Source organism: Hemiscyllium ocellatum, chromosome 11 (genome assembly GCF_020745735.1).
Source record: "Hemiscyllium ocellatum isolate sHemOce1 chromosome 11, sHemOce1.pat.X.cur, whole genome shotgun sequence".
In the NCBI taxonomy this organism is placed as follows: domain Eukaryota; kingdom Metazoa; phylum Chordata; class Chondrichthyes; order Orectolobiformes; family Hemiscylliidae; genus Hemiscyllium; species Hemiscyllium ocellatum.
In genome coordinates, this window is record NC_083411.1 from 98,621,703 (window position 1) to 98,644,440 (window position 22,738).

General features: G+C 41.5%; 1 protein-coding gene across 1 annotated transcript in view; it reads left to right on the forward strand.

The window, feature by feature from the left end:
• The window catches only part of tex11 (testis expressed 11), a 169,743-nt gene that overhangs the window by 126,519 nt on the left and 20,486 nt on the right, over positions 1-22,738 (forward strand). Inside the window, 2 exon segments of the mRNA XM_060831995.1 lie at positions 754-900; positions 10,897-11,005. Coding sequence (XP_060687978.1) covers positions 754-900; positions 10,897-11,005 — 256 coding nt within the window.

The following is a 22,738-nucleotide window of genomic DNA, read 5'->3' on the forward strand; positions in this document are numbered from 1 at the left end:
ACCATTCTACTATATTCCCAATCAAGGATAATAGTGGGAAGTTGTGTGTGGAGTCAGAGGAGATTGGGGAAAAAAAAAAATTTTTCGACAGTGTTCACTATTTGGCGAGGAAGATAGAGATATTTGCATCTAGACTAGAGGAGATTGAGGTTCACAAGGAAGAGGTATTAGAATCTGCAGTAGTAGATTCGCCAACTTTAAGTGCATTTAAGTCGTCATTGGACAGGCATATGGATGTACATGGAATAGTGTAGGTGGGATGGGCTTCAGATTAGTATGACAGGGCTGCGCAACATCGAGGGCCTGTACTGCGCTGTAATGTTCTATGTTCATATAGTGGACAGTCATTTGCCCAAAAGTCATTCCTTAAATTTGTTTTTCCAATACCTTCAATCTAAATGATAGAACCTAATGCTGTAATTAGCAGTACTTTCTGCAAAGGTGTTTACTGTTGAAGGCACAATTTTAACTTGTTGGCTGTGGAAGATGCATGAGCATATGGGAAGTTTCTTTCAGTGCAATGCTTTCAGTGTGAATATTCCCTTTTACTGCAGTGCTTCTTTGAGTTTCCATTGGTTGTTCTTATTAAAGCTTCACTATTTGATGTTCAGTGCCAAGATGACAATGCACTAAAATTAGATCTGATGATGTTCTGTGTACTTTAAAAATGTACCAATGTTTTGAATTTTTACAATGTGCACGTAACTATGACCATTTAATGTGTTGCCAAGTGAATGTATTTTACTGCAGGAGATGTCTCAAAAGATCCAACCGAAACCCTGTTACTTCTGTATGAGTTTGAAGCCAGAGCTAAGCTGAATGATCCCAAGATAGAGGATGTATTGGAGCGAATGTTGCAACTTCAAAAGATAGAGCCCAAAACACTGGAAACCTTGGCATGTAAGTATCCAGAGTTTCAATCCTGATGAACATTTTGGCAAAGTCTTTAATGGATGATTATTGATTTATAAGGTAGAGTAAATAATACTATATAGTAAAAGAACATTAATGTGCAGGGTTTCAGTGCACATATAGGATTGACTAGATTGCTACGAGGAGTACCGACACACCTCATGTAGGTCTGATATGAATCTCTGGTCTAATTGTTGGTTGTCAAGCAATTAATGCAAATATTTCTGTCATGTTTATTCAGAGAATAACAGCCCTCTTCAAATAATTCAGTATATATTATGAAGACACTTGATATTTGAAATTGCCTGGATGACTTCGGTTTTGAAGGATTGTGGTAAAAGAAACTTAGAAGAAGCCCCAATACACTACTACCTACACTTGTCCTACCTTCCTGTGCTAGGCCCATAGCCTTGAATAGTTTGACATTGTGCTCATCCAGAGTTTAAAAATTTTAAACCTTTTAAAGATTGAGGTTTCCTACCTCACCAACTCCACCAAGCAGTTTATTCCAGACTCTCACCACTCTCTGAATGAAAATGTTTTTCTTCCCATTCCACTTCCTGCCTTTCACTTTAAAATTATGCCTCCTTCAACTAAGGAGAACAGCTGCTTTCTGTTCACTTATCCATGCCTCACATAGTCTCATACACCTCCTTATAGGGTCCCCTCTCAACCTCTGTGCTCCAGAGAAAACAACAAGAGCTTATCCAGCCTCTCTTCATAGCCGAAACGCTTCATCCCAGGCAAAGTCTGGTGAAACTTCTTTGCAGTCGCTTCAGTGCAATCGTATCTTTCTTATAAAGTTTTGACCAGAAACTGTGCACAGTACTCCAGCAGTGGTTGTTGTGTACACTTCCAACGTGGACTCCATTCTCCTATACTCTATGCCAGGATTGATAAAGGCAAGCATCCCATTTGCTACCTTAACTACCCTGTTATCTGTCCTATTACCTTCAGGAATGTGGCAAGTGGTCCAAGATCCCTCCTGTGTTCCTCTGAGTTTCTTAGTGTCTTGTTGTTCATTGAATATTCCTTGTCTTGTTTCTTGTTCCTTCTTCCAAGTGTACCTTCTATAAGGGTTAAATTCCATCTGCCAACTCATTTGTAATCCACTACAACCAAACACCTTCGTTCTCCTCACTGTCAACAACCTGGTCAATCTTTGTCATTTGCAAACTTATCACCCTCCCCCACATCATATCTGCACTATGTATGAATATCATAAACAATAAGGGACACAGCACTAAGCCCTATGGTACATCACTGTGCACCAGGCACCAGTCATACAAACAGCCAATGCCACCATCCTCTGTCTCCTGTCACTAAGCCAATTTTAGGGCCATCTTGCCAGGTTACCTGAGTTCCCATGAGTTTTACCTTTTTTTTAATCAGTTTCCCATGTGGGATTCTGTCAAAAGGCTTTTCCACATCCATATAAACTACATTAACTGACCTATCCTCATTCAAACACTCGGCCACTTCCTCAAAAAATTCTACCAGATTCTGCCATGTTCCCTTTGTCAAAGTATGCTGATGATCAAACTTGCCTCTCTGAATGGAAATTTATCTTCTCTACTATTTTCTCCAATAGTTTCCCCGCCACTAATATTAGGCTCACTAGTCTGTCATTCCCTGGTTTGTCCCTACCACCCTTCTTATAAATTGGAACCACATTAGCTGTCCTTCAATCCTCTGGCACTTCCCCTCTGGTCAGAAATGATTTAAAAACTTGGGTCAGGGTCCCTGTAATTTTTGTCCTCCTCTCCGAAAGGAACCTGAGATATACCTCATCCTGGAATGGTTTCTTCAGAGGAAGTCATTGAAAGTTCACTGTGAACAATGATTTTTTTTCCCAACAAGGCTTCCTGTAAGTCATATGACTAGGGATAATTGCAAGCTTTGCCATAAACCCTACTGGGCTGTGTGTTGAATCGTGACTGGCTTGGAGAACTTCTGATACTATTAAGTTGAACTGGAGAACACCTATTAAAAATCAGCTGAGTTGGAGAGAATCTTACCATGAACAGGTGCCCGTCTCAATTCTCTCATTTCTGAAATGAAAATTCTCTAAAACAGTCCAGGGTGGAACCTATTTATTATTTTGAAACAGAGTATGAAAAAAAAATCTCAAAATTTTATTTGATGAGCAAGCTGCGTTTGTAAGACACCTTGACCACATGCTCGAACATCAGAGCAGCAGACTTCAGAATATCCTTTGTATATTCTTTTGCCTTAAGATTACTTCATTGGCCAAAGTGCTTAGTTCTTCAGAAAGGCAATGTCTGCAGGGAAATTTTCTTTACTGTTTTCCTGAATAGAATTTGTGTGTGTTTGCACATGAGTTTTTGAGATAATTAGAAGGATATGCATTTATATTTCCATATTATTTGACACTTGTCTGTTAGCCAATTCTTGCATTGTTCTTGATTAAATTTTGATAATCAGCCCATATTTGCATTAATTAAGAACTCTCATAGACAGATCTTTTTGTTTAAAATCTGATGTGGATAAGGTACTTAATTAGTCATCTCGGTAACTGGAAGAAGTATTTTTTATGTTTATTTACAACCCACAGAGTATTGGAACGAGAGCGACATGCATTCCACTAGTCTCAGTTGTAACAATGTGCGGCACGTCAGTGCAATGTGCGTAATATATTAGTGTTGTTATTTATTATCATAGAAAGATGTTATTTAAATGATGGATAAAGTTACCGCCCTAGCCAACACTTAGCACAAAAAGGAAAAGAGTCAAGTCAGTATCAACGATTGATTTTATTGTTAGTTCAAATTGTTTGGTTTGGAAAGAATTAAAAGCAGGCATGCAATTTTTGCAAGGCTAAAATCTATGCTTGCACCCACAAGATTTCTCAGACGTTCTCTGAATAGTCACAGAATATAAAGGCTCAAAAAAAGAAGTTGCTGGCCAGGGATTCCTTGGGTCCTAAGTGTGGTCTTCATATTTCCAATGTAGGGCCTCCATTTTGACAAAGATTGCTTGCACACCATAAATCCTTCATTACCATCCTTTTTCTTTAAATTCCGGAACTGTGGTGTCTTTCTTTCGTTGACTCTGGCTCATTCTGCCAAGCCTGTGTCCTTCTGTTAAAGGCTTGAGCCCACGGTCACAGATAGCATAATCTCATTACTCTTCCACCAAATAAGGATTTATACCTTATGTCACCTACCTTACTTTTCTCTAAGCCACTCCAGGTCCAACTAGTTCCACTCAGCAAGATCCAGTGGTTGGAACTCTGACTACTTGAATTCACAAGCTGCTGTTTTTATGTCTGAGCAGCACCTGGCCAACAATGTGAGCTGCTAACTTGCCAAGATTTTTGTAATCTAACAGGATATTGTTTCTTCACCATTTGGTATAGTTATTACGGCATAGAAGGAGACTATTCTGCTTGTATGTATGTATGCATGTATGATCATCCAGTCAGGAGAAAGTGAGGTCTGCAGATGCTGGAGATCAGAGCTGAAAATGTGTTGCTGGAAAAGCGCAGCAGGTCAGGCAGCATCCAAGGAACAGGAGATTCGACGTTTCAGGCATAAGCCCTTCTTCAGGAATGCTCCTGATCATCCAGTCAAGCAGCATCCGAGGAGCAGGAAAATCAACATTTCGGGCCTGAGCCCTTCCAAGAATCCGGGCTCCGGCCCGAAACGTCGATTTTCCTGCTCCTCGGAAAGTGCCTGACCTGTATGCTTTTCCAGCAACACACTCTCAACTCTGATCTCCCGCATCTGCAAACCTCACTGTCTCCATGTGTGATCGTCCACCAACCTTGGCAGTTTGGCTAAAATTTGTAAATGCCAAAATGTGATCATTGCAGAGCAAATAAAATAAATCTAATAAAATCTAAACCTATGGAATTCGTAGTCACAGAAAGCAGTCAAGCCAAAACATTTTTTGATTTCAAGAAAGAGTTGTCTGTAGCACTTGGGTCTAAAGGGATCAAAGGTTATGGGGGTAAAGTGGGAACAGCCTATTGCATTGAATGATGATCCACGATCATAGTGAATGGTGGTGCAAGTTGAAGGACCAAATGATCTGTGCCTGCTCCTGCTTTCTGTGTTTCCAATGTTATGTTCAATCCTCATAATGCTAAGAATGCAGAAAAGTTCTTTGCATAGGAAGCCCCAGCTCATCTCAGATTCTTAGTTTATATGAATCCTAAATGAATTTTTGGAGATTTCAGCACCAGTGTATTTATTATCTTCATTTTGATTTTTGAGCATGAGAGAGCTCAGCTAAACAGCTTGTTCTTAATAAGGTTTTCTCGAGCTCAGCTGTTTTTATGCAAGCTTTACTCCAATAGAACTGAACATATGTCAAGCCAGTCACGATTCAAAACAGCACGGTTCTACAGCAATGCTAACAGTTAGTAATCACCATGGATTTTTAGGAAGCTTCTCTATTACCTCTTTTAAACCATTTTAACTTTGAACACCAAACTTCAAATAAATCTTTTTTCCACAATCCTTTAAAACTTTAGCTCTCCAAGCACTATTAAATATGATATCATCACTCTTGGATAGGTTAAATGCTATCTAGCAAGCAGCACTGGGACAGAGCACAACACATAAGGAACTCTTAATCCCTGCACTCCTTGAACTTACTGAATTTAATTAGCTTTCTTGTCATATGTACTCAAGTGAGTACAGTAAAACGTTTACAAGCCATTATCTATTATGTCATCTCAGGTACAAGCTAAAGATGTTTCCAGACAAGTTCTTAGGAATATACAGTTAGAAAAATAAAGAAATCAAAAGTCCAGCATTACAGATGTTAGAAATAAATTAGACAATAGAGAAATAAAAAATTCAGAGCAACAGTCCTTCAAACCCATGATGGCATATAGCATCGAGTCTGCAGCAGGCTTTGTCTCCAGACCATGCTGGGCTTCATCACGAGGCCAGAAGTCCAAGCTGACGGCATACCAGGCTAAAAGACTACCATTGGCCGCTAAACGACCACTACAGCTGAGACGAGAGATTGCCGCACTGGCTATACTTCTCATGATTTTGTAGACTTCAATCAGGTGTCCCCTCAACCTCTGTATTTCTAATGAAAATAATCGTAATCTACTCAACCTCTCTTCATAACTATCGCGCCTTTCCTTACCAGGCAACATCCTGGTGAAACTCCTCTGCATCCTCTCCAAAGCATCCACATCCTACTGGTAATATGTCGACCAGAACTCTACGCAGTCTTCCAAATGTGGCCGAACCAAAGTCCTCTGCAACTATAACATGACCTGCCAACTCTTGTACTCAAGACCTCATCCGTTGAGGGAAAGCATGCTGTATGCCTTATTGACCACTCTATCGACCTGCATTGCCACCTTCAGATTATAATGGACCTGAACACCCAAATCTCTCTGTACATCAATATTCCCCAGGGCTTTTACGTTTATCGTAGAGTTTGCTGTAGAATTGGATCTTCCAACATGCATCACTTTGCATTTGCCTGGATTGAACTCCATCTGCCATTTCTTTGTCCAACTGTTCAATCTATCTATATTTGCTGCATTCTCTGACACCCCCCTTCACTATCTGCTACTCCATCAATCTTCGTATCATCTGCAGACTTGCTGATCAGATCACCTTACACCTTCCTCCACATTATTTATATATATCACGAACAACAGTGGTCCCAGGACAGATCCCTATGGAACACCACTAGTCACAGTTCTCCATTTTGAGAAACTCCATTCCACTACTACTCTGTCTCCTGTTGCCCAGCCAGTTCTCTATTCATCTAGCTAGTATACCTTGGACCCCATGTGACTTCACTTTCTCCATTAACCTGCCATGGGGAGTCATATCAAATGCCTTACTGAAGTCCATGTCTATGACATCTACAGCCCTTCCCCTTATCAGCCAACTTTGTCACTTCCTCAAAGAAGTCTATTAAGTTGGTAAGTCATAATCTTCCCTGCACAAAACCATGCAACCTATCATTGATAAGTGTCTGATTACTTTAGCTCAAGTCAGCAGAAGGAAGAAGGAAGTGTTGGGTATTTCAAAAGGCAATAAGGTAGACAAGTCCCCAGGTCTGGATGGGATCTATCCCAGGTTACTGAGGGAAGCGAGAGGAAATAGCTGGGGCCTTAACAGATATCTTTGCAGCTTGCTTGAACACAGGAGAATTACTAATGTTGTCCCCTTCTTTAAGAAGGACGGCAAGGATAATCCAAGTAGTTTTCGATCGGTGAGTCTGATGCCAGTGGTAAGGAATCTGCTGGAGAAGATACTGAGGGATAGGATCTATTTACATTTGGAAGATCCTATCCCTCAGTATCTTCTCCAGCAGATTCCTTACCACTGGCATCAGACTCACCGATCTATAACTACTTGGATTATCCTTGCCGTCCTTCTTAAAGAAGGGGACAACATTGGTAATTCTCCTGTGTTCAAGCAAGCTGCAAAGATATCTGTTAAGGCCCCAGCTATTTCCTCTCGCTTCCCTCAGTAACCTGGGATAGATCCCATCCAGACCTGGGGACTTGTCTACCTTATTGCCTTTTGAAATACCCAACACTTCCTTCTTCCTTCTGCTGACTTGAGCTAAAGTAATCAGACACTTATCCCGATACTCAACATCTGTCATATCTCTCCTCAGTAAATACCGACGCAAAGTATTCATTCAGAATCTCACGCATTTTCTCTGTATTTGGTGGTGTGGCCTCCTTTGATGAGCTGAGGGAAACAGCATGCCCATTAACACCTCTAGATCTCTGTCTGCAAAATTAACTGGCCTTCGAGCTACTGGTTTTCCAAGCTGTTTACTAGCTTTTCTTTCTGGGCCATGTTGTCAGTGATGAGAATGTGAGAGCACATTTTGAAAGGCACTTTCTGGCTTGTACTGTCTGAAATGCTGTGGAGTTTTGTGCTAGCAGCCTGAACATTGCAATGCCCTGACAGTAGTAAACATATCCACCACAATTAAAACACAACTACAAGAGTCAGATGCTGTAGAGGCTAGTTCCTTAACTAGTGAATTGAAGGTTGCACAAGGAAAGTTTTGAATTATGGCAGGTCTCACCAAAGAAAACCTGCATAAAATGCAAAAGTTTAGCCTTTATTTTCAGTTCATGTGTTTTTTAGTTTTCACAACAGCCAGAAATTTTCCAAGAGGTTTTACTGTACACGGTGAGCAACCAACCCCTATTGTGATGATAGCCCTATCCTCCATTAGTTGGCTGGAACATTTTATCTGTCAGTTATCCATCCAAAGTCGAGCCTGCTGACCACTCTCTCATTCAACCAGGTAACCGTGTCCAAGTCAATCCTTCAAGACTGGACCTCAACCCAGTGCAATGCCACACTTTTGAATTAGTGCAGGACACCTTAATTGTTGAAATGGATGTGTGTGGTGACAGCAAGGAGCAGCTGGAAGCCACTTCGGCTGTCCTCGTGTAGGTACTCAGAGTAATGCAAGTCAGGCAGCATCCAAGGAACAGGAAATTCGGCATTTCGGGCATAAGCCCTTCATCAGGAAACCTGATTCCTGATGAAGGGCTTATGCCCGAAACGTCGAATTTCCTGTTCCTTGGATGCTGCCTGACCTGCTGCGCTTTAACCAGCAACACATTTTCAGCTCTGATCTCCAGCATCTGCAGACCTCACTTTTTACTCTAGGTACTCAGAGTGGCTGCTTAAGCTCATGCCTGTACCCACCACTGAGTTAGCCAGGTTTGTTACCTTAAAGAAATATTCCCAGATCAAACCAGATCATTTGCCAGCCTTTGCCACCAGGGTGCCTCTCATCCTTCTAAAGAAGATTCTGGCATCTTCCTTTCCAAGGTGTTAGTTCAGATGCAGTTGAAGGTTTTCATCTAGCACTTGTTTTCAGAGTTGTTGCCGTGAATGGAGAAGAAGGCATTAAGTAGCATTTTTTCATGAGGTTAGTGTCATGAACTTTTTAAAACTTTTATCTTATGACAAAATTGTTTGCATTTAGCAAGTTTTTGTTTAGCTCATAGTCATACAGCATGGAAGCAGACCCTTTGGTCCAACCAGTCCATGCCGAACATAATCACAAACTAAATTAGTCCGACCTGCCTGCTCCATACCTCAAAACGTTTTCTATTTATGTATTTATCCAAATGTCTTTTAGATGTTGTAATTGTAACCAGATCCACCACTTTCTCAGGAAGTTCATTCCACACACAAACCACCCTCTTTGTAAAAGATTTGGCTCTTTATCTTTTTAAAATCTCTCCTCTCACCTTAAAAATGTGCCCCTAGTCTTGAATCCCCCATCCTAGGGAAAAAAGCGACCATTAACTATCTATACGTCTCATTATTTTATAACTTCTATCCGATCGCCTCTCAACATCCTACATTACAGTGAAAAAAAAAGTCCCTGCCTATCCAGACTCTCTTTATACCTCAAACCTTCTATACCTAGCAACAACCTGGTAAGTCTGAATCCTTTCCACCCTGATTACATTCTTCCTATAATGGGCAAACAGAACTGGACACAATATCTCTGAAGCGGCCTCACCAATGTCCTGAACAAACTCAACATGACTTCCCAACTCGTATATTCAGATGACTGAGCAATGAAGGCAAGCGTGCCAAATGCCTTTTTAACCACCCTGAATATATGTGACGCAACTTCAAAGAACTATGTACCTGCACACCTCGGTCACTCAGTTCCATAACACAATCCAAGGCCCGACCATTAATTGTGTAAGCCCTACCCTTGTTTGTTGTACTAAAAGGCAATACTTTGCATTTATCCAAATTGAATGCCAACTGCCATTTTTCAGCTCATTGACCCATTTAACCAAGATCCCTTTGTAATCTTAGAAGACCTTCTTCACTGTCCAATGCCACAATTTTGCGTTGTCTGCAAACTTACTAACTATGCCTTCTGTATTCTCATCCAAATCATTCATAGACTGACATACAAAGAAGACCCAGAACTGATCCCTGTGGAACACTCTGGGAACAGGCCTCCAGTACTCTCTTGCCATTAAACAAATTATGTATCTAAATGACAAGCACACCCTGAATTTCGTGTGACCGAATTTTAATAATTAGTCTACCATGCGGAATCTTGTCAAAGGCTTCACTAAAGTCCAAATAACCCACATCTGCTGCTCTACCATCATCAATCATTTTGGTAACTTTCTCAAAAAATTCATTTAAGTTTGTGAGACAGTTTTCCTCGCACAAAACCATACTGACTATCCCTAATCAAATTTTGCCCCTCTGAATGTCCATAAATTCTATAATAATTATCCCCAATAATTTACCCACAACCGAAGTCAGATTCACAGTTCCCTCATTTCTCATTACAACCTTTCTTAGACAGAGATATAATATTAGCCACCCTCTGATCATCAGGCACCTCACCCATAGTAATAGTACATGCAGATGTTTCTGCAAGGGGTTTTGTAATTTTCTCTCTTACTTTCACAAAGTTCTGGGATGCATTAGATCAGGTCCTGGAGATTGATCCAACTTTATATCTCTATGACTTCATGAACTTGCTCTTCTGTCATGTGAATTGTTTTTAAAACTTCAGCGTTTAATTTTCTGCATTCTGTCAATTCCATTTCTTTATCCACCAGAAAAACTATTCAAAATATTCATCTAGTATCTCTTGGGGTTCAACACAAAGACTACCTCTCTGTAGTTACCCTCTTGCTTGTTATCTATTTGTAGAATCTCGTTGGACTATTCTTATCCTTAGCTGCCAATCTTATTTCATATCCTCTCTTTGCCTTCCTGATTTCTCTCTCAAGAATGCCCCTACACTCTTTGTATTGATTAAGAGATTCAACACATTCAGCATGCTAAATTTGTTGTCATACAAAGTCAGTAATCCAATGTCACTCCATTTACTAGATAATCTGGATAACAAATGGGAACCGTACCTTCGATGAAGTTGTCATCAGTCTTTGGATATATACTCTCCACTGGAGGAAGGATAATAGTTTCTTTTTCATTTTTTTGTAAATTAAAGCATTAGCCATGGAATCTCCTGCTCACTACCCATCAGTTTGTAAAAAGGCATTGAAAATTGCCTTCTCTCTTCAGAAGAAGCAGCCTGATAAAGATGTGATGCGATGCAGGTCAGTAGCCAAGCCAGAGGAATATGCAGTCACATTCGAATCTGTTAACTAATACAAACCTTCTCTATAGTTGAAATTGTTAAGCATTACATGTGTTTCATGAGTTTATCTTTTACATAGTTATTGCAATTCTCTTTGAAATCTCTGGCTGAATCATGACACTACTACCAAGGTCAGCAGATAAAAACACACGCGCGCACACACACACCCTGAATCACCTGAAGGAATATGATCTCCTGGGAGATTTAGGAAATTAGAATTTTGTTTTTTTTATTCATTCATGAGATATGAGCATCACCAATGAGGCTTGCATTTATTGTCCATCCCTAATTACTCTGGGCAATTAAGTGTCAGCCACTATGATGTGAATCTGGAGACACACAGACCAAACCAGGTAAGAATGGCAGTTTCTGATAACCATCAATGGTTTCATGGTCATTGTTAGACACACTTTTTTTTTTACAGATTTTCATTTAATTTAAGTTGCACCATCTGCCATGGTGGGATTTGAGCCTTGGTCTCCAGGAGGGATATGGGCCGGTTGCTGGTAGGTGGGACGAGATTGGGTTGGGATATCTGGTCGGCATGGACGAATTGGACTGAAGGTTTCCATTCTGCACATCTCTATGACTCTGACTCTATTACCTGGGTCTCTGGATTCACAATCTAGCAATAATGTCATTAAACTATCACCTCCCCTCCATCACTTCCCTATTTAGGTGAATTTATTGGAGCTGGAAGGTCATATTGAGGCTAGGCCTCTTTTGGAATACTACATTCAGTTCTGGTCTCCTTGCTACAGGAACAATGTCGTGAAACTTCAAAGGATTCGGAAAAGGTTTGCAAGGATGTTGCCGAGGTTGGAGGGTTTGACCTATAGGGAGAGGCTGAAAAGGTTGACGTTTCTTTCCCTCGAGTGTCGGACAGGGAGGGGTGTCAATATAGAAGTAGATGAAACGTCTGAAAATGAACCTTCGAGCTCAGTGAGCAAACCTACATCGAGAAATTTATAAAATCGCAAAGTGCATGAATATGGTGAATAGAGTGGGGAGTCCAAAACTACAGGGCATAGAGTTGTACAGCACCGAAACAGACCCTTTGGTCCAACTCGTCCATGCCTAACATAATCTAGTCCCATTTTTCATGGCTCATATCCCTCTCAACCCTTCCTATCCATTTACTCAACCCTTTAAATGTTGTAAATGTGACAGCCTCCACCACTTCCTCTGGCAGCTCATTTCATACACGCACCACCCTCTGCGTGCAAATGTTGCCCCTCAGGTCACTTATAAATGTTTCCCTTCTCACCCTAAACTTATGCCCTCTAGTCCTAGATTTATCCACCCTTGGGAAAAGACCTTATCTACTTCTCATACCCGTGCCCCTCATGATTTTATAAAGCACCTATAAGGGCAGCCCTCGGCCTCTGATGCTGCAGGGAAAACAGCCTTAGGATGTAGGTTTGCTCGCTGAGCTGGGAGGTTCATTTCCAGATGTTTCGTCACCTTACTAGGTAACATCTTCAGTGGACTTCAGACGCAGCGGTGTACATGATTCCTGCTTTCTATTTATATGTTTGGGTTTCTTTGGGTTGATGATGTCATTTCCTGTTCTTATTCTCAGGGGTTGGTAGATGGGGCCTAACTCGATGTGTTTGTCGGTAGAGTTCCGGTTGATTAGATTAGATTACTTAGTGTGGAAACAGGCCCTTCGGCCCAACAAGTCCTCACCGACCTGCCGAAGCGCAACCCACCCATACCCCTACATTTACCCCTTATCTAACACTATGGGCAATTTAGCATGACCAATTCACCTAACCCGCACATCTTTGGAATGTGGGAGGAAACCGGAGCACTTGGAAGAAACCCACGCAGACACGGGGAGAATGTGCAAACTCCACACAGTCAGTCGCCTGAGGCGGGAATTGAACCCGGGTCTTTGGCGCTGTGAGGCAGCAGTGCTAACCACTGTGCCACCGTGCCGTTGGAATGCCATGCTTCTCGGAATTCTCTGTTTGGCTCGTCCTAAGATTGATGTGTTGTCCCAGTTGAAATGGTGTTCTTCATCTTCCTTATCCTTATCTGTAAGGATACAAGTGAGAGAGTGTCGTGTCGTTTTGTGGCTAGTTGATGTTCATGTCTCCTGGTGGCTAGTTTTCTGCCTGTTTATCCAATGTAGTGTTTGTTCCAGTTCTTGCACGGTATTTTGTAAATGACATTAGTTTTGGTTGTTGTCTGAATAGGGTCTTTCAAGTTCATTAGCTGCTGTTTTAGTGCGTTGGTGGGATTGTGAGCTACCATGATGTCAAGGGGACTGAATAGTGTGGCAGTCATTTCCAAGATGTCTTTGATGTAGGGGAGAGTGGCTAGCGTTTCTGGTCTTGTTTTGTCTGCTTGTTTGGGTTTGTTGCTGAGAAATCAGTAGGCTGCGTTCGTTGGGTACCCATTCTTTTTGAATGCGCAGTTTCGGTGATTTTCCTCTGCTCTGCATAGTTCCTGTGTGCTGCACTGCGTGTTGGCTGATTGAAATAATATTCTGAAGCAGCTTTATTTGTACATGTTGGGATGATTGCTTCTGTAGTTCAATATTTGGTCCATGTGTGTTGTTTTCCTGTAGACACTGGCTTGAAGTTGATCATTGATTGTTCGCTCTACTGTGACATCTAGGAATGGCAGTTTGTTGTTGGTTTCCTCCTCTTTAGTGAAGTTTATGCCAGTCAGGGTATTATTGATGGTCTTGAAGGTTTCCTCTAATTTGTTTTGTTTAGTGATGACAAAGTTGTCATCCACGTAGCAGACCCAAAGCTTGTGTTGGATGGTTGGCAGAGCTGTTTGTTCGAGTTTCTGCATTACTGCTTCTGCTAAGAACCCTGATATCGGAGATCCCATGGGTGTTCTGTTGGTTTGTCTGTAGGTTTTGTAGTTGAAGGTGAAGCATGTGGTAAGGCATAGGTCCAGTAGTTTGACGATACTGTCCTTGCTGATGAAGTTAGTGGTGTTTTGTGTATGTGTCTTTGGTTCTTCTAATAGTGTAGTCAGTGTTTTCTTGGCCAGATTAATGTTGATTGATGTAAACAGGGCTGTTACATCAACGGAAACCATTATTTCATCCTCTTCTGTCCTTGATGATCTTCAGGAATTTTTGGGTGGAGTGGAGTGGATGTAGCCTCAGCCTATTCAGCCTCTCCCTATCGCTCAAATTCTCCAACCCTGGCAACATCCTTGTAAATCTTTTCTGAACTCTGTCAGGTTTCACAACATCCTCCCGATAGGAAAGAGAGCATAATTGCATGCAATGTTCCATAAGTGACCTAACCAAAGTCCATTGCAATTGCAACATCTCCGTCCAACTCCTATACTCAATGCTCTGACCAACAAAGGGAAGCATGCCAAATGCCTACTTCACTATCCTAGCCACTTGCGACTCCGTTCTCAAGGAACTATGAATCTGCAATCCAAGGTCTGTTTGTTCAGCAACACTCCCCAGGATCTTCCCATTAAGCGTATAAATCCTGTTCTGATTTGCTTTTCCAAACTGTAGCACCTTACATTCATCTAAATTAAACTCCATCTGCCACTCCTCAGCCCATTGGCCCATCTGCGCAAGATCCCATTGTACTCTGAAGTAAACTTTTCCGCTGTCCACTGCACCTCCAATTTTGATGTCATTTGCAAACTTACTAGCTATACCTCCTATGTTCACATCCAAATCATTTATGTAAATGAAGAAAAGCAGTGGATCCAGCACCGATTCTCGTGGCACACCACACCCCACTGCCTCCGGTATGAAAAGCAACCCACCACCACCACCCTCTGTCTTCTACCTTTGAGCCAGTTGTGTATCCAAATGGCTGATTCTCCCTGTATTTCATGAGATCTAATCTTTCAAGCCAGTCTACCAGTCAAACACCAAACTGATGTCCATATAGATCACATCCACCATTCTGCCCTCAGCAATCCTCTGTGTTACTTTTTCAAAAAACACAATCAAGTTCGTGAGATGTGATTTTCCACACACAAAGCCACACGAACTATCCCTAATCAATCCTTGCTTTTTCAAATACATGTAAATCCTGTTCCTCAGTATTCCCTCCAACAACATGCCCGCCATTGATGTCAGGCTCAGTGGTCTGTCGTTTCCTGGCTTTTCGTTACCACCTTTCTTTTTTTTTAGATATTTTTATTAGAAATTTAACATTTTTACAAGTTTACAAAAATAAACAAAACTCTCAAATACAAACATTGATGTACGATTAAATCAAATATACAATAGTCAAAATTTAACAAAGGAAAGAAACAAAAACCAAAATAAAATTTAAAAAAAAACAAAACTCAACTTTCTACTAACCTAACCTATAACTAACCAGAGTGTATACTTAAGTCTCTTACATGCTCGGAATGTATTAACATCAAATGTAATAAACCCGTATTCGTGTGGGATTCCTCTCCCAAGGGGCCCCGGAGCAGCCAGGTTTGTAATCTTCACTAAATAAAGGCCCTTGTTAGGATGGCCGAAATATCTGCATTTATGTAATTCAAAAAGGGCTGCCATATTTTATAAAATAATTTAGTCTTTTGGTGCACCATATTTGTAAGGAAGTCAAGGGGAATACATTCCATAATTAATCTATGCCAATTTGAAAGTCCAGGGGGGCCCTCAGCCACCCAGTTCACCAAACTATTTTTCCTTGCACAGAAAGAGAGAATAGAAAATAGTCTCTTCCCGTGCATATCCAGGGAGGAAAAGTTCGAAAAGCCCAAAAGGAGAGATACAGAGTCCATTCTAATTTCTGTTCCTAAAATTTCTGTCAGGGTACTTGCTACTTTAGCCCAATATCTACGGATCTTATGACAAGTCCATAGGCAATGTACAAGAGTGCCCACCTCTATTTTGCATTTGGGACATATTGGAGATGCTCCTGCCTTAAATTTTGCCAATCGAGCCGGTGCTATATGGGCCGTATGAAGTATCTTCAGCTTGGGTTCTGTTACAGATAGTAATTCTTCTAGCATTTTCCCAAATATCATTCCACGTTTCTGTAAAGATTTCTAGTCCCAAATCCTGATCCCATGTTTTAAGCAGATTGTCCATATCTCCCGACACTTCATCATGTAGTAAATGATAAACAGTACTAACGGAGGATACCCCCACTGGTCGTAGGACATTACATTCTCTATCTGATTTATAAAGACTATCTATTAACGTAGTCTTCTTCTGTATATAATCTCGAATTTGGAAGTATCAAAAGAGGTCTCCATTAGGTAATCCGAATTTCTGACGCAGCTGTTCAAAGGACATCAGGACCCCATCTTTAAATAGGTCCCCTAAACATGAGATACCCCTGGATCGCCAGAGTTTAAAAGTGGCATCTGTAAACCCCGGTTGGAATCCCCATGCCCCTACTATCGGTGCATGGGGGGATGTTTTATGTAAATTACCCTCATTTTGCCACATTATATTCCAGGCCTTAATTGTGTTTAGTATTATGGGGTTTTTGCAGTGATCTGTAATGATTTTCCTCTTGTCTGAAAATAAGAGGTTAATAAGTGGGTATTTTACTTGAGAGGCCTCGATGTCCAGCCAGATTGATTGTGGATCAGACAAGACCCAATCAGCTATGTAACTTAATAGGGAACTTAACTGATATTTCCTAAAGTCTGGGAAGTCCAGTCCTCCCCTTGCCTGTGAAAGCTGTAGCTTCTTCAGCTTAATAAGGGGCCGTCTATGATTCCAGATAAAGGAACCCAGCCAGCCATATAATTTACGTAGGGCCATCCTTGGCAGCATCACCAGGAGCATTCTCATAGGATATAGGAGATGGGGCAGAACATTCATTTTAATTAGTGCTATTCTACCCAACCAGGAAATTGGAAGGTCTCCCCATTGCTGGAGATCCTGCCTTATCCTTTCCAGTAATTGCACAAAATTAGCCTTATACGACTGACCAAATACTGGAGTAATAAAAATACCCAAATATAAGAAGCCCTCCAGGGACCAACGAAAGGGAAAAAGGGATCTGTCCACTAAGTGGGGTGTCATAACCAGGCCACCCATTGGCATAGCCTCCGATTTTGAAAAATTAGTTTTATAGCCTGAGAATGCACTAAATGTATTAATAACTTGAAGTAGACGAGGTACGGACATCAGAGGATTATTGAGGAATAAAAGAACATCATCTGCATAAAGGGTAATTTTGTGTTTACCTGTACCAATCCTCGGGGCCGTTATATTAGGATCAGTCCGTATAGCTTCTGCTAGTGGTTCAATTATTAGCGTAAATAACAATGGCGAGAGGACATCCTTGACGGCAGCCCCTACCCACACTGAAGCTATCCGAACCTAATACATAGGTAACCACAACTGCTTTGGGATCACTATACAATGTTGAGACCCATTTGGTAAACACCTGTCCAACGCCAAACCTTTCCAATGTGTAAAACAAATATGACCATTCAACCCTATCGAATGCCTTTTCCGCGTCTAATGAAACTACTACTCCTGGTATCTTTCCCTGATGACAGGCTTGGATCATATTCAAAACCCTTCTAATATTATTGGATGATCTACGGCCCTTAATAAATCCCGTCTGATTCTCCTTTATAACATATGGCAGTACCCTTTCTAGTCTCAGTGCTAACATTTTAGAGAGGATTTTAAAATCTACGTTTAGCAAGGATGTTGGTCTACATGATGTACAGTCTTCTGGATCTTTTCCTTTTTTTAAGGATAAGAGAGATATTTGCCTCTTTCAGCGAAGGCGGGAGACAGCCCTGACTATATGCATAGTTATACATGTCCATAAGTGGATCAGCCAATATTTCTGTAAATTCTTGATAGAATTCAGCTTGAAAACCATCTTTCCGCTCTGGAGTTGCCTAATTGCATCAAGTATTTCTTGGACTGTTAGAGGAGCATTTAGGACCGATACCTGTTCCGGAGTCAAGCCCGGAAAGGTCAAATTTTTTAAAAATGACAGCATCCTCCTAGTCCTATCTTCACAATCCTGCATCGCATTAATCTTTTTATGATCATGAGTCAAGGTACCTGTACTTTCCTTGATAGTCGTAATAGTCTGAGGGGCCTTCTTTATCTTTGCAAGAAATGCTAAGAATCTACCCGGTTTGTCGCCATATTCATATAACCTTTGTTTTGCAAATAATATTTCCCTCTTAGCCGTTTGAGTAAGCGTAGTGTTCAGAGCTGTCCTAAGAGCCGTAATCCTTTGCAATTTTATAATAGAAGGTCTATCAGCGTATGCTGTTTCAGCTGCTTTCAAGCGAGCTTTGAGCTGACGCTGTTGCTCTCCCTTCAGTTTTCTCTGGGTCGCTGAGTAGGAGATGATCAAACCTCATGCATAAGCTTTGATGGTCTCTCACATCATTGATGGGTTGCTAGCCGTACCTGAATTAATTTCTAAAAAAGTTTTAAATTCTTGGGAGAAGTACTTTACAAATTTACTGTCTTTTATCAGGAAGGGGTCCATACGCCAATGCCGAGCGGATATCCCATTGTTGCTTGCCTTAGTTTCCATATATACAGCGGCGTGGTCGGAAATTGCTGTAGTACCTATTTTACAGGATAATATGGAATTTTAAAAAATCGATGGGGCAAAAAACATATCAATTCTTGTATGACATTTATGTGGATTAGATTGGAAAGAGAAATCTCTACCCTGTGGATGAAGACATCTCCATACATCTACCAATCCTAATTCTTTATTCAGATCCGCCAATTGTCTAGATCTGGGAGATACTCCGGCAGCACTCTTGGGAATCCTATCTATTTCCGGATCCATAATACAATTAAAGTCTCCCCTATAATTGTATGACGGGCACTAAAGGCCATCAATTTTGAAAAAGCTTTCGTTATAAATTTAGAGGGGTGTGCCGGGGGGCAGTACAAATTTAGAATCCCATATTCCTCTCCATTTACGAGGGCTTTAATCAAAATAAATCGTCCAGATTCGTCTTTTATCTGATTTAGAATTTTGAAAGGGAAATTCTTCCGAACAAGAATAACAACTCCCCTGCTTTTTGAGCTAAAAGAAGAGAAAAAGGCCTGATCAAATCCACGCTGCCGTAATTTTAAGTGTTCTTTATCTGACAGGTGTGTCTCCTGTAGGTGAGCTATATCAACTCTTTCTTTCTTAAGATTTGATAATATTTTCTTCCTTTTGACTGGCGAATTACTCCCTTTGACATTCCAGGTGCACTACTTAACCGACTGTTCAGCCATAATCATCTAGGCAGATCCGAGACCCCCTGGGAGGGGAAACCCTATCTGGAACATCTCGAGCATGGAGCATATAAAATTTACAAAAATAAAGGCTCTCTAATACACTCACAACAATATAATAAAAAACTATTTCTAAATAAAAAAAAAATAAAACGTACCTAAATGGAGATTTTCCCCCTTGTTCCCAGGGAGCGTCACTTGCTCTCCAAAAGTCCATCTTATCCTCTCCCAACCAATGCCCCACCCTTGACCCAGGTGCTCCTCAATAAAATGAGGAGAATTCAAATATAATACAAAGCTAGAGTTAACAGTGAGCACCCTACCCCCGCCCACACCAACACCTGGATATATTTGGGAATGTTAATACCATATATAAATATATAACTATAAAATTACAATCTCAACAAGTAATAATTAGATATAATAATACAAAATAACAGGGGAAAAACAGCCCCGCTCCTAAAGACAGAGGTAAAATAGAATAAGGTAACCACCTCCCCCCACCAACATTAACCAATCGCCCCAACATATATATACACACATACATACCCACATATATACATAAGGTAATAAAAAAAACAAACCCAAGCGGGGCGAGGGGAGAAAATCAAATCCCTCTCCCTGCCCCCCATGATAATATTAAACAATGAGGTTAAAAAAAGAGAGAAAAGAAAGGGGGGGATATAGACCAAAGTGGGGGGAAAGGCAAACCAACATCCACAATCTCTCACAGTTTATTTAAGAGAGTCCAAGAATTCCTTAGCCTTCTCTGGTGAACCGAAGTTATACACGGATCCTTCGTGGTTAAAGCGTAGCGTCGCTGGATAGCGTAAGGGGTACTGAGTATTTAAGTCCCTTAAACGCTTCTTCACCTCATCGAATGCCTTCTTCTTTCGGACCAGAGCTGGGGAAAAGTCCTGAAATAGCATGATCTTGGATCCTTTATAGATCATGGCTTGGGGATCTTTTCCAAGATTTCTTGAGGCTTCTAGGAGCATCTGCCTCTCCCTATAGCTCTGCAGCTGGAACAGAACCGGGCGTGGGCGCTGGTTTGAGCCGGGCCCACGTATTGCGACCCGGTAGGCCCATTCCACCCTTACCTGGCCTGATCCAGCGTGCACATTTAAAAGCTGTGGCAGCCACTGCTCCAGAAATGCTGTAAGCTGGCCTTCCTCTTCCCATTCGGGAAGGCCCAGCAACCGAATATTTTTTCGACGACCTCGATTATCGAGGTCGTCAATATGATTTTCTAAGGCCCGGACTCGCTGTTCGAGAGTCCGGACCTAATCCGCGGCCGATTGAGCTGCAGTCTCGGAGGTCGCGGCCTTTAACTCCGCCCCTCCGACTCGGCGCTCGAGTTCCTGGATGTCTCGGCCGTGCTTCTGCAGCGCGGCCGAGAGTGATTCCCAGTGATTTTGGGACTCCTTGATAAAGGCAACGATCTTCGCGTCCAGCTTGGTGATCATCTCCACAAGGCTTGTTACCGTCGGTAAGTCCCCCGGGGCAGCTGTGGACACCTCTGCTGCAGCTGAAGAGGGAGAGGGTGGGGGAGGGGGTCCTGCTTGTTGAGAGCTGCGGGTTCCCTTCCCTTTGGTCATTTTTACTAAATATTAAACTATTTAAATGTAATACTAAGCAACTATTTAAAGTTAACAGTTATTATGAATGATTTGGTGAGTGTGGTGGGGGTGGGTGACCCACTTTACCCAAGTCTTGGCACTATAGACTCAGACTTGCTGGGTCGCCGCCATCTTGGATCCCCACCAGCTTTCTTAAATAGGGGCACTACGTTAGCCAACCTCCAGTCTTCCGGCACCTCACCTGTGACTATCAATGATACAAATAACTCAGCAAGGGCCCCAGTAATCACTTCCCTAGCTTCCCACAGAATTGGGTTTAAGGCGACAGGAGAAAGATTTAAAAGTGACCTAAGGGGTGACTTCTTTCACGCAGAGGATGGTACGTGGCTGGAATGAGCTGCCAGAGGAAGTGGTGGAGGCTAGTACAATTACAAGATTTAAAAGGTATCCGGCTGGGTATATGAACAGAAAAAGTTTAGAGGGATGTGGGCCAAATGGTGGCAAATCAGACTACATTTATGTAGGATATCTGGTTGGCATGAAGATGTTGGACCGAAGATGTGCTGGACATCTCTATGACTTGATGGCCTTGCAAAACTCCTCTAAAACTGATTTATGTGATCAAAACATGTCTTGAAGATCACTTTGGACTGACTTCTTGAAGGTCCTCACCTTTTTAATATGGCATCAGGTGTATCCAAAAACACAGTCACCTGTCATTTTAAAGAATGTATTGATGTGACATCGACTTTGAAAGGTAACACCTATTAAAGAAATCCAGTGTCCTCAGAATGAACTAGCTGTTAAAGTCTAACCTGGATATGGTCGCACATAACTTGACATAAAACAGAAAATGCTGGAAATACTCAGCAGATCCGGCACTATCTGTGGCAAGAGAAATAGTTACTGGGTCAAGTTTTCATCCTCAAAGCACATAGTGAGAAGTGCAATTGGCTTCATGTGCCTGTTACAGGAAATACCAGCTCCAACTGAGCAATTTTCATTGTTATGGCTTGGGTTCTGGCTGGCTTTGGGTTAGCCGACCCCAGAAAATATTTGGACACAGCCATAGGCTTCTGGTTCCAGCATCTGCCTCTTTAGAGGACTCACCTCAGTGCTGTGAGACTTCGTTTCATTAGTTTAAAAGCAAAACAAAGGTCTTCACTCTTCTCTCAACTTTCACATAGTCTAGCCATGCCACTGAAACATGTGCTATTTATCTGTCATTCCCGTAGGCTAAGGTGTGCCTCCCAGTCACTCTCCATGGTCCATCATGCCTCAATTCAAAGGTATGACCCTCCTCCCACCCACCCATGGACCCTCTGATGTATGTGACACAGAGCGCTTTAATACACTGCGTCAACTCTGCAAAAGTTGTGGGGATATTGCGCAACATCTTGGGAATGCCAGATACTGGCAAGCAAACTGAATCAGCCTAATATTTGGGAAACTCACAATTTGCTCCCAGTCACTATTTTTAAAAGGCTCCCATATAAAGTTGACTCAGTCAAAATCTAGTCCAGTTGTTCAGTTTGGTGATCTTACATTTAAACCAGAAACAGTTAAGAATGAAGAAGCTTTAACCAGATACTGTGATTGGGCTGGGTGTAGTTATGGGGTGAGACAAAACAGAAGGTGTGTGATTGATCGAAAGGAGAAATTAAATAAACAGACAAAAAAATAGTGATTATTACAATTTAAATTAGAAAGGACTAATATTGCTGAGGTGAAAATAGGTAGAACAGAATCACTACAAATGGCTTCTATTAAAAAATTGTGATTATGATTTGAATTTGTGTAACTGACTGCAACTCAGCAAGGTTATTGAGTAACTTATCAAACAAGAGGTGTTCCTTGAATGTCTATTGATCTTCATTGTAGCAATGCCAGAGACTGAGAACAGAGAGACAAGAATTGG